Source organism: Colossoma macropomum, unplaced genomic scaffold, assembly GCF_904425465.1.
Source record: "Colossoma macropomum unplaced genomic scaffold, Colossoma_macropomum, whole genome shotgun sequence".
Classification (NCBI taxonomy): Eukaryota; Metazoa; Chordata; class Actinopteri; order Characiformes; family Serrasalmidae; genus Colossoma; species Colossoma macropomum.
Window position 1 is genome coordinate 25,100,756 of NW_023494795.1, and position 13,567 is coordinate 25,114,322.

A 13,567-nucleotide genomic window follows, 5' to 3' on the forward strand; every position below is an offset into this window, starting at 1 on the left:
GTGGTTAGTTTATGCTCCTATATCATGTCATATAGAGCAAGTTTCACCATATCTTTTCATTTAGAAAACAAAATTTTTTGTTTGTATCAAAATGTAATGACTTAACTGCCTCTAAAACATCTGATGTTTGATTACATCACTGTGCACCAGCAAACGGAGAAAATAATATTAACCAATAATATCATGTTTGACCTCCACCTATTATTGAATAAACATGCTCAGCTAGCTCTGAGATCCTCATGTTGTTTCACTTGGAAATATGTTCAGGAAGGAACATGCATTATGATTTACAATTCATGCTGACATTATTTCATTTTTATTGTATTTTATTTTATTTATTTTTACCCAGTTTTGCCCCCGGTTAGTCTTTGGCAGTGCCACCTGCTAGATCTCCCCCTATCACACAATGATATCAAACTGGGAGAGTGATGGTTATCATACAAGGCCAGCAAAACCACTTCTTTTAAAAAACGCTGCACCTTCATTGAACAGCTCAACACGTTTAGAGGAGAACGCTAACTGATTATTATGTTGTCTAATAAGTGTGCTAACATTAATTAATGAAGGGAAAGTGAGGGCTATCCTACCCACCCAGAGAAAGCAAGTCCAGTTATGCTCTCTTGGACTACTGGCCATGGATGGCACACTGATTTTAAACATATAGTGCTTCACTCCAAAATGATTTTACAGCAGAAGAAAAAAACCCACTTTACTTTTAATGACTTAACTTTTAAAGTCAATGGAACCAGACTTTTTGGCTGTCATTTCTTTTGGTCCATTCATCATGAAATCTACACATAATATAAAGGGCATCAAGCATTTTCAAATTGCATCATAAACAGAAAAATGACAAAAATTGAGATACAAGGTTTTGTTCTGATAGCACTGATGTAACTGTGTAATAATTATTGTATAATAATTCTTTACATTGTAATTTCATTGTTATGTATTATTAATTGAAGAGCTTTTATTCCAAAATGCATTTTAGACTACTTTCAAGAATTTTTTTTCATGATATGCATTGTTGGGAGTGGGCTTTACACATACAAGAAATATAATAATCGTGCATTATAATGAATACCACTGTTATTAGAGCAATAATGATAATGTGTTTTCCCTTATGTCAGCAGTTATTCTTTTCAAAAACTCCTTACATCCAAAATTGTTTCAAATGTATATACAGCATTTTAGAATGAAACTCTTCAATGACATTTTCCTTATTTAGTGACAAATAATATATCAGGCAGCAAGATAAACTGTAATATTTGGCAGAACTTTTTTTAGTATTAGTTTTAGTTTTAGTATGTGAATGTCTGTAAACACTGTTTTGAACATGCTTGTGTGCCACTGCAGGACTGGCTGCGGGTCAGATGTACACTTACCCTGCCCGCTGTTGGAGAAAGAAGAGGCGGCTTCATCCCCCCATGGACCCTCAGCTTCGACTGTGTGAACTCAGGCTTGGTATGAACATAACAGAAGGTTTCTCTGTCTTTCTCACACAGACACAAACTCCCTCCCACACTATACACCTTGGCTTCATATTTCCTTCGTGTCTCTCTCTCTTTCTCCCTCTCTCTCCCCTTCCTTTTCTCTATGGTCATTCAGAGACTTTAGCATTGGCCCCATCTGGCTCTCATTACCCTCTCTCTCTCTCTCTCTCTCTCTCTCTCTCTCTCTCTCTCTCTCTCTCTCTCTCTCTCTCTCTGTGTGCCCTGACTGGGCCCCTGAAATCATTTGGCCATGCAGCATCAGAATGTAAGTGAGGCTAAGTTGGTGTTAGTGGTTGTTGTTGGGGAGGGGAGGGTTTGATAGAGCTTGTGGAACTCGATAAGAATGAATAAAGGCCAGTCTGTGTCTAAAGGAAGCCCAATGCATTGTTTTCAGCAATCTAATACTGCAGTCTAGAAGGCCTCCTTTCACTGCGCACCAAGCAATTCCAAATGCCGCGCACAACCAAGGAATGAAACATCGCAGATGTAGAGCCTTTGGTAGAGCTACATTTGTCTATGAGACTTATATAAGGCCGAAGTGGATACCGGAGCTGCACAGTGTAAACAAAGCTGTGCTGTGAAATTGGATGTTGGCTGGATTAGGACAGAGTTCCTGTGCTTGTCTAAACTTTGAAATCAACTTGCTGTATCTTACATTTCAAGAGAGTAAGTATGCTCAGAGCTGCCACTATAAACATGATCACCATTCAACAGCCCACACTGTAAAAAGCGTGTCTCCTCTTTAAAATACCAAGGCAAGCAGCTGTACAGCTATTTTTAAGTGAACTCAATTCTTATAATTCTTGGGGACCACTTAATGAAACCTCCTGTGTTGGCAGCTCTCTCAAAAACAATGACCTCTCTGAACTTAAAGAAAAAGTAGGTTCCCTGTTTTTCAATCTAGAAGTTATTTTATGTGGTTATTTCTCACTCATAGCTTCCTGAAACAAAAAAGCAAAAGAAAGAAATATTTTACTTGAAAAAGCAAAACAATCCTATACATTTATACTATATTTTTCCATTTTTTGATACCAAAACCAACAGAAAGAAATCAGAAGTGCCAATTTGAACCTGACAATATAAAATGTAGATTGACTGCTAGTGTAATTCATTGAGTACCTAGGTAATTAATTATGTAATAATGTTAACTGTGATTTATCTCTTTCCTTTCACTTAGAGGGGTGGTATGGGTGGGTGAGGAGGTGCTGTGGGTGGAGGGTGAGGGACTGGGTGTGTTTGGGGGGTGGGTTGGTTGTGGTACCACATCACCCCATGTCTGTATGACTATGAAGAAGCAGGGAATTGTGTGACATTAAGAATGAAATGAAAAAGAAAAGTTAATGTCCCTGTAAAGGAGGGGTGGTGGTGGTGGTGACTATTACAGTCAACATAAAACAATGAATTCATATAGCACACTGTATGATGTACATGGTGTATATAGCAAAATAACAATGAAATCTCTAGACTTCTAGACTTTCCATCAGTTATAAGCATGCATTGTACAACCTTACCGATGTTGTACTAAAAACATAGTACCATTTTGTAGCTTCATAAATGGAAATTCCACCAATTTTCAAAATTTCTGCATAAGTCAGTGGTTCAGAGTTTAGCAAAGTCATTCAAAGTGGTTTATTATAAAGTGGTTTATTGTAGAGAAACATTTCTTTACAGTTGTGGTGATAAGAATCAGGGGTTACAAAGTCTCTAACATAAATATATGCTAGTGAATCTAGACACGTCCTAGACACATTTCTCTGTCATCACTGTCTAAAGGAAAACAAGCATCTCCAAAATGGTAACTTTACAGAAGGCAGAAGTGGTTATTTTTAAACTTTTATATTTAATGTAAGTTAATGTAAAGAGATTTTATTCTAAGCAGTTTTAGAGCATTTCTATTGGTCCATTTATCAGGAAATGTTCACATAACATAAAGGGAAACTGCTGTTCAAATGATAAAGAAAAATAAAAAAATAAATAAAAATGGTGATAATAGTTTTTTTTTTTTGTTTAGTTGTTTTTTGGAAAACAATGATATGTTGATAATAGTAAAACAGTGGTAAATCTGAAAAAAATCATGAAAAAGAAACTCACAAAAAACACAGTCCAATAGTGTAATCAGTGAAGCTTTACAATCCAGATAAATCTCTTTATGTTAAATATATAAATCACTCAGAACATGTTTTCAGTAGCAGTAATATCATGTCTGATTTTTAGAACTCCATGCAGTTGCCACGGTGCATCCCAACCATTTATAAACTTCCGCTCTAGATTTCCGTATAGCAGGAAGTTCAAAGTTGTTGTCCGGCCAGGAACTACATTTTCACCCATGCAGAATAGGCTGCATTTGTTCTGTTCCAGCACAATGGAAACTGTCTTTTCACTCAGTTGTCATGACCTTAAACTAAACAACCCTGAAGGACTGACGCTGTGGTTGGTAGTAACAGTAGGATTGGATGTGAAGACGTGTAAAGACTCCTGGTTTGTGCAGTGACTGTTGTGATGAAGCAGATTATTCTAAACCATGTAAGGGCTGCAAACAGCCACCCAAACACTTTCACCACAACAACACAGCTGTATCTGTCCAGCAGAGACAGAGTCCCATCGTTACGGTTACAGTTTGGAACGTGAGGTATGTGTTTGCTAACAGTTAGCAGCCTAATGTTATTTCTCTCAGGGAAAAGAAATGTAGGAGCTTCTGACGTGGATGCAGAGAGAGAACATATTTACTGAGTCAGTAAAGCCTTACAGGAAGCATGGTTTGTGACATTTCTTTTTTCAGACTCAAACATTTATCTACTAAAGAAGATGCACATGGTACAGATGTCAGTAAAAAAAAGTAATGTATATTATTAAAGATTGTGTAGAAAAGAATGGATATAATGCACAATACCAAAAAATATTAAACACATAAAACAGAACATGTGCACAGTGAACAGATTCATTGAAAATTTTTATACTACTGTACTGAAATAGCTCAAGAACAATTAAGAAAAAAAAATTAAATATTCATACGTCAGATATTTACTAGAGTTTTGCTATGATCTGTGTAAACCCAGCATTAATTGAGATAGTTATGAGCTAAATATATACAAAATAATCATTTATGAGGTACTTTCTGTTGGCTGTCTCAAACCCTAAAAATAATAGTTACATATTTTGTTCAAACATAACATATAACATATATATGTTATAACATAAGACATACATATAACATATATATGTGTATGTATGTCTTATGTTATAACTATGGATGGATGTCCGTCATTTGTCTTAATAAAATAATAAACATAAGTGAGGTATAAAGCGAAAGCAAAGCAAAAGGATTTTAGTCTAAAGTCTAAATTTGTTAAAAGTCTGAAATGACTTGAACGTTTTCAGTGGATCCATAATCAGTAGGGATGCACTGATATGGGAAATGTGAGCTATATTCTGTTATTTTTTCAGGTACAGATGCTGATATGAACCTTTACAAATGTAGAAATTGGGATAAGATCCACACAGATCAACATTACAGAGAAATCTAACTTTTTTTCTATAGAATTACAAATGCAGTAAAAAGAATAAAATGCTAATGTTTTAGCACAGTGACCCAGCATCACCTAAACACTGTGCTCTTCTGGAGCTCAATAAATACACCATCAAATATCAATTTGAAATATCATCAAATCCGAACATCTGTCAAGTGCTGATCTTTTTTTTAAGCAGTTATCTGCCAATTCCAATATGATGCAGTGTGATGCATTCCTAATACACAGTACAGTACATTTACAAAGCTCTTCTTGAGGGAGTCCAGCGTTTACCATCGAATACCAAGTTTATCTAATCAGGTGCTGCTGACAACAACAAATTAGCAATTTTAACAAATTAGCACAATGGCTGGAGTCAGTAACCAAACTTGTGTTACTTTAAATGTAATCTTCGAACTAAAATTATAAGAGGTTATGCATATATTAGTAGCATATTTAAAACAAACACCATCTGCCAGCATTTTACTGTAGGTCTATTTATGTTCCTTTACAGGCAAAAACATATTTACTGCAAAGATAAATAAAACTTTTGCACAGTGCTGTATATAAAATGTACAGTTAAAGATGTGACTGGTGGATATGTGCATTTGTAATATGTACGGTTCACTGCCCAGTCCACACAGCTGCCATAACAGCTTGTTTTAAATTTATTGTTTTTGTGATGTCACAAAAATGAACATATTTGCATATTTACACCTATTTAGTCTACTGAAGTTCAGACCCGAGAATTCATGAAGAGGTTACAAGGAGTTTTTCAGCTTGGACTACTTTTTGATTGTGTCACAATGCAAGGCATTGAATCAGAACAGAGATCATTTACACATATCAGTCTTAAAAGCACAGTATTTTGTATTTGTCTTTATAGTCGTACCTCTTTTTACAGCTTCAAGTTAACAGCATTTGCCTGAAGGCCCACCGCTGAGAGGAAGAAGTATTATATCTGCAGGTTTCCAGGAAAAAGCTCAAGTTTTGTGCTTCCCAAAACTCAGTACTGTGAAACTAGAGCCTGAGTTCAGTTCTGTTTCAGGGTTATATAGGCATTACACTTTCACGCAAGTTGAACATAAATTCAATGCAAATACACAGTTACATTAAAAATCAGTGACTAGTGAAAGTCATGGAACACATTTGATGTACATTTAAAGTGCATAGATTGCGATAAAACAATAGATTGTGGCTAACAAAGCAGAACAAACGCTGGTATAAGCAGCTGTTCGAACAGCTGTCATGTTGATTTTAGCTGCTAAGATGCAGTGAGACTTCATTATTTTTGTCAGTATCATAATGCTTTATAACTAAGGAATGGTAGCAGAGTCAAAGCAGCAGTTGTGCAGGTGAAGGGTCTCACTGCAGAAACTGCATCCTGAATTGAACATCAATGAGTTTAGGCCTGATCCTGGAGAACTGCCAATGTGTTCGCCCCGCGGCAGTGAGGCATAATCCTGTGTAGTAACAAGACGTAAATGTGAGAGACCAGTGTATGTTTTGGAGTTGGGTTAGAGTTTATGTATTCATGCACAAATTTAAGTGTGCAGGCCACATTCACAGGAGTTCAACTAACTGCAGTGTGAACAGAGCATATTAAATTCAGAAATCAAAGTAAATCATTTCAGAAACTAACTATTAAACTGAAAGGGACTACATCCCACTTTTAATTTATGTTTTCCCCTGAAGTTTTTTTTATGTGCCAAACAGTCATGTCATTTTTACTTTCCCAGCATTTTTTTAGCCCTTAGAATTAAACAGGCTGTTTTTGTTATTATGCCTAAAGACTGATGTACATATAATTCTCTATCTCTCTATCTCTCTCTCTCTCTCTCTCTCTATATATATATATATATATATATATATATATATATATATATATATATATATGTATATGTATGAAAATACTGAAATACCCCTTATAACTTCAATGTGAGTAGACATATATATATCGGTTTTTGTGACATCACAGAATCACAAGAAGAGTAAATTCGAAACAGGCTGTTTCTGCAGCTTAGTTTTTTTCACATATAGACTGTATTGACTGGGGGGGTGAACTGTACATTTTGAAACTTCAACCACGTTTTCATACTGTTTCAAACTCTTGTAAAAAGCTGCACTATGTAAGTCTTGGGGATTTGGAGAACTCTCTGATGGATTGCATATTCTTACATGCAGAAGAACATCCTGTAAAGTGGGTTGTGCTTTGGACCCCCTCGCTTAGTGGATGATTGCGAGTATGTTGAAAGAGTTTTCAAAGAGAACTCAGTCAAAACTTGTTGAAGGACATGTCTTCTGAGGACATGATTGAATTAACTACTATTGTCATCTTTTTTCCTCAAATCTTTTATTGTTATCATATCTGATTTTAATTTGATGAAAAGTTATTGTTGTGCAAATGTAGTTTACCTTATTTTATTATTTCTTGACTTCAAAACAAACAGAGAAAAGTCACAAATGCAGACTCAATTCTGTTGAGACACATAAAGTGAGAACATAAATCAAATGTAAATGCAATTAATGTCATAATTGTCATTAATTACATAATTATGCAATTATATTTGAATCAGACATTAGCAAAATGTATGTATATTAATAACACAAGAATAACTCAAGACATTGAAAGGTTAAAAGCTTATTGTGTTAAATTATGTTGGCACGTCCTTTTGCATTTTTTGTTATATTTGGTTCTTTGTTTATTTGTTTGTTACTATTAATCTATACACACATTTACACCATTAAGCATGAATTCAGGTTTTAAATACTGAATAACATTTGAGTTTGAATCCCACAATCGCTAAATAAATCCATATCAAATTGTGTTTCTTGACAGTCACCGATTGGTGAATGCAATCCAGTGATTTAATTAAATTCAGGAAGCTGTGAATGGCAATCTGTTGTGCTGATTGGTGTGTGTTTGAAGAATTTGTCCTCGATTAGGCTCTTTGTCTTTAGTGTCTGCTCCGGCTGCTGATTAGCGGGTGGAAACGGGGGTGCGAAGAGTACCAGGAGACGCTCAGCATGTGCAATCAGTGACTGAGTGACAGCACAGCTCCCACGAGACTGAACGAGCCAGACACAAAGAAAAGAGAGAAAGAGAGAGAGACGAAAGGGAAAACGCCTCATCCAACACCAACACACATGGTTCTTTGCTTTGTTCTGGAAAGAATACACAGAGCATGGAGGTGTTGGACGCCATGATGTCCGTCGCTGCATAGATTTAACATGTAGAGCATCAGAGAACTAAGCTCTGGATTGAAGGAACAGAGTCTTTTTTGTCTCTCTCTCCTTTATCCCTCTTTTATCTTGAGCACCTGGAGGCTTTCTCCTTTCATGAGGCCTGCCAGACCATCAGCTCCGCAGAATAAATGTATGAAGCGCAGGTGCGTCCAGGACAAAGCTCACCCAACTGACCTTCACACCATCAGCACACACAGAGTGCAGACATTGATGGTTAAGTCATCCTGAGTTGAATTGCTTTCACTTTTTCATTTTTCCTTTGTTTTTATTTTTCCCAATGGTATATTTTGGTCACAAAATTCATAGGAAAACTCAGCTGTACACCTTTCCTTGCCTCACTCTGTCTTTCTTTTCTCTTCTTTCAGTATCTCTCTTTCCATGTCTTTCTTTTTATTGCTTTTTTCTTTCTCCTTCTCTCTTTCTCGCTTTTCTTCTTCTCTTTCTCTCTCTCTCATTCTCTTCTGTCCCTCCTTCTTTCTCTGTCTTTCTCTTTCTCTCTCTCTCTGTCGTCTCTCTGTCTCTTATTAATTCTCTCTGTCTTTCACTCTCTCTCTCTCTCTCTCTCTCTCTCTCTCTCTCTCTCTCTCTCTCTCTCTCATTAATTCTCTCTGTCTCCTTCTCTCTCAGAAGCTGAGCTGATGCCTAAGAAAGAAGCCCCACCCACTGAAGCCACAGCTCTGGAGGCTCTTTTGAGAGGGGAGGGGATTCTGGAGAAAAGGAACACTAGCTCTAAAGAAGAGGAGACACTGCTGGAGATTCAGGTACGCATCTACACACACACACACACACACACACACACACACACGTGCACACGCTTGGAAATACCCTGCCAGTCCAAAATGTTCAAAATAGCTACAGTTTAAAGCATCTTATTTTATATATCACATTTTGTCACAGTCATATAAAAATCTTATAACCCCATTTTTTGTTTTATATATTTTGCCATTGGAAATGCCAGCCAATCTTTACACTTTGTGAACATTTTATGACAAATCGACCAATGGAAAAAGTCTATTATTTGGACCAATAGAAATGGTCCAGTACTTGGACTAATAGGAACACTCTATTATTCGGACCAATAGAAGTGATCCATTAGTTGAATCAATAGAAACAGTCAATTACTTGGAACAATAGAAGTGATTCATTAGTTGAACCAATAGAAACAGTCCACTACTTAGAACAATAGAAGTGATTCATTAGTTGAACCAATAGAAACAGTCCACTACTTAGAACAATTGAAGTGATTCATTAGTTGAACCAATAGAAATAGGCCAATACTTGGACCAATAGAAATGATCCATTATTTGACCCAATAGAAACAGTCAATTACTTGGAACAATAGAAGTGATCCATTACTTGAACCAATAGACACAGTATGTTACTTGGACCAATAGAAGTGATGCATTATTTGACCCAATAGACACAGTATGTTATTTGGACCAATAGAAGTGATGCATTATTTGAACAGTCCACAACTTGGACCAATAGAAACTTGGAATGATCATTTTTTCTCTTCTCCTGTATTGGTGCCATTTCTAAGAGGTACTTCTATCGCTCTTAAAAATAAAGGTGTCAAAAGTAAAGGGTTCCCTGCATGATACCACAGAAGAAACACTTTTAATTCCCTAAAACGTTCAGTGGATGATTCTTTTGAGAACCATTTTCATAAATGAGATATAAAGGTTCTAATAATAACTCCTAAATTGGTGTAGCACCTTTACCTTATGAGAAGATTCTTCATGCTCTCAAATAATTTTTCAAACATGGTTCTTTAAGTAACCAAAGGTGCTTCTCCTGTGGCATCACTCAAAGAACTCAAAGAAGAGTGAAGTTTATTTTTAAAGAAAAAATATTAAACATGTAAATATTTATTACAGTACTATCTTGGGAATAATGTCAAGCATTTTATCCCCTTTTTTGTGATGTCTGCACTCATCGGCACTCAAACCTTTCTGCTGTTTAAATCACCTTTAGACCAAGAAAGTTCCGCTTTATCAATGTGTGCTTTTAACGACAGTTTGGAAAAGTCATTATTTAGAAATAATCCACTGCAAGCGACTTTAATGAACATGAAGTTGAGTGTTGCAGAATAAATCCAAAGTATTAGCAGACCTTGGTATTAGCAAAAAAAAAAAAAAGTTACCAAACTTTTTTGGACAGTGTGCATCCCGACCTGGTTTGAACTCTGTACAGGGCATTCACGTTTTGAAACTTGCTTTGATGGTCCCAGTGGAGAGGCTTACTGAGCATCCATTAGCGTCTCATTCACTACTGTCCAGTTCCTGCCTCAGACACAGAGATGAAGAGAGACCCCCTGAAAGTATCAGAGTTCCCCTCAATAACTGCCAAAACAAATTGTGATATTGTATTGCATCATCCTGAAAAATAAAATGAGCCGGTATCTCCTCTGAGCCTAAAAATATTTTTCCATGATCTGTAGAGGGTGCTCGAAGCTGAGGAAAATGGGGACGGTTTCCATGACGATGAGGACTTTGAAGTGGACACACCGAAGAGGAAGCAGCGAAACAAAGGCAGGGTGAGTGACGCGGCACATCAAAGCAAGACAACATGGACAAGTAACGCCATGACAAGAACAGAGGAAAGAACAGAACAGAAAACACATCCTGCATTTAACCCTGAAAGGTCAAGAGTTATTACTGCTATACTATTGAAATATAATTACATAGTTACTGCATTAATTTGATTTGAATCTGTATCAGCAGCTTTGAATCTATGCTTCTGACATTTGTCATAAAATGACAAAAACGTCAGAAATGTAAAAAATCCTTTGGGGTGATATAGACTTCTATTACATTATCCTCATAGCTTGACCGCAAAGCTAAAGAAGCACTTCTGACACTAGACATATCATGGCCATTTGTCTACATTTGAGTTAATGGGGAAATTGTAAAAATTTGATTTTGTTTTGAGTTCAAATATAATAACATATATCAAAAGCAAGTTTAGAATCTGCTCTTTTGACAGAATTTCTCTGCTTGTTTCAATGAGCTGCAAGTGTGAAATAAATCATTAGCCCATGCTTTTATTATTGCTGATGATAACACATCTGTTACCTGCTGTGTTGCTCAGAGCCGGGGCTCCGGCCGCAGGAGGGCTGAGGCAGTGGCCAGTGATGACCAGGACAAGCCCTACGTGTGTGACAGTAAGGACCACCTCATTACGCTGAACAAAACCAGTGTGACTCCATCACCTTCAGCAATTCCAGACGGCAGGCAGCTAGTTCTCCGCACACTAGGGCTGCACCATATGGCCAAAAGACTAGTGTTGTGGTTATTTTACGACATATTGCAATTGTGATTCACCCCACAATATGAATCATCAGTGTAACATATTTCCGAGTGAAACACAGTATCAGTGAGGGTCTCTAAACTAGCTGGGCATTTTCACTCAGTGATGGGGGTGGCAGAGGAGGAGGTACAACATATTATTAATATATTAATATATTTTTCTCCACCTGCTGGTGCATGGTGATGTAATCAAAGCACAGAAGATGTTTGAGCTGAGCAAATGTCATTACATTTTCATTCTGAAGACTCTGGAAATATGATGATGATAGTTTATGGTAAATCATGCTTAAGTCTTTCAGGCAGATCCAGAAGTAATTGCTGTTTCTGCTCTTTAATCAGCATTTTTCTGTTAATAATGTGATTTTTCAGTGCTGTCATTACACATATCTCCATTTTTGTCATGGGTTTTTTTTTTACATAATTTGAAAATGATAGCTACATATATTGCTGTTGACCAATAGCAATGGTCCAAAATTACTTAGAAATTAATCTTTTTACATTAACTTCCATTAAAAGTTAAGAACATTTTTCCTTATTAAACAAATCCATAATAAGCTCAAAGTGCATCCAGCAAATTGGGAAGGCTCATGCATCTTTTAAACAGTGATAGAAAACATGACATGTTAAAGATCAGCCCAAGTTATTTTGGCCCAAAAAATAAATATTTACTTTTGTTAGATTACATAAATACCTTGATTCATCAAAAATAGCCACAGGAATTCATCTGAAACTATGACTGGTCATGTGCTTACAGGACACAGTAAAACATTGATTAGTTTGCAGGCTCTTTTGCGTATTGAGGCCTTCTTTTATATCAGTATTGAAAAGGCCAAATGCTATATTGTGCAGCCCTAACGCAACAAGATGCAAGTACATTATATAGGTCACAAGCTCATTGGTTTACTTTTTAAACCACAAAAATGCATTTATCATGTGTAATCCTTTATTCCAGTGAGTTCATATATGTACTCCTTATGTGCCTTGTATTTCTCAGTCGCAGGGCATTAGTGTGGGTTTCTTTAACCTTGTTAACCTATTTCAGCTCTATTAACAACCCAGAAAACTTCAAAGTCCTCTGCAGTATGAAGATTGGCTTGTGTTGTGCCTCAGAGTAATGCTGCAGCCTGTGTTTTCCATTTCAGCATGGACAGTAGGCCTGCGTGGTCTTTGGTCTTTTGTACTCTCAAAAGCATGTACCTACTCGGAAGAAAAACGAAAAAAGCTTTGGGTTCCAGAAACATCTTTGAATGAAACTTGTTTTGTCTTCTTGTCTCTTCTTTTGCTTTGTGTCTTCTCTATTCCAGACAGATACAAACAAAAGCATAACTCAAAAACTGCTGACTCAGGTATATGGCCATGTTGCCATCTTCCTCTTGCTTGGACTTAAGGGCTGCACGAATGACAAGGCTTACCAAGGCTGTCCGCTAATCAGGAGGGCTTAACGTTAACCAGCCGAAACTAAGCTAATCCCGCGCTCTGCATTGTTTCCTGCTTGGCTAATGCTAGCATGCATGGCTAACAACATTCGGTTTCTTTATGCTAATGGCTTTACTGAATATGAGGTCATGGGCAGTGAGTACAGAGCTTGCCTTTAACACTTCTGCTATGCTGCCACTACTTTTGACCCCACCAAGAAATTTGCCTCACTGGTGACATGCATGCATTGACTTCCCTTTTCCATTCAATCTTATGTTATGCCTTCCATGATGCCTTCGTCCATTTTATATGATTTAGCATCTGTAGAGTTCATACGTAGGTGCCAGTCAGAGTGCAGCCCAGCCAGTGTGGCACTCCAGTCCAGTAGTCACCTGTAGTTTTGGTGTATTACAGATTACTGTAGGCTGTTTAATCCTGTGCTACAGTGGGAAGCCCAATATCTAAAGACATAAAGTGATGCAAATTCACTTGATTCAAATGCATACATGATTTCGACATGTGTAAAATTGGTGGTGTCAAAGTTAATTTTTTCACGACACTAATTTTCTTAGTTTGTTGCTTCAAACATCTGCAGTTCCAC

At 36.8% G+C, this 13,567-nt stretch overlaps 1 protein-coding gene across 3 annotated transcripts in view; it reads left to right on the forward strand.

Moving 5' to 3' along the window:
- Positions 1–13,567, forward strand: part of dpf3 (D4, zinc and double PHD fingers, family 3) — a 47,076-nt gene that overhangs the window by 20,133 nt on the left and 13,376 nt on the right. For 2 of the 3 annotated variants that reach the window (XR_005007812.1, XM_036581980.1), the window contains exons 3-7: positions 1,354–1,461; positions 8,870–9,003; positions 10,683–10,778; positions 11,333–11,405; positions 12,855–12,896. Coding sequence is in view for 2 of the 3 variants with exons in the window: in XM_036581980.1 (XP_036437873.1) it covers positions 1,354–1,461; positions 8,870–9,003; positions 10,683–10,778; positions 11,333–11,405; positions 12,855–12,896 (453 nt within the window). In the remaining variant the exon portion in view is untranslated. The remainder of the gene's footprint in view (positions 1–1,353; positions 1,462–8,869; positions 9,004–10,682; positions 10,779–11,332; positions 11,406–12,854; positions 12,897–13,567) is intronic. The other variant, XM_036581981.1, reaches the window with a different exon arrangement.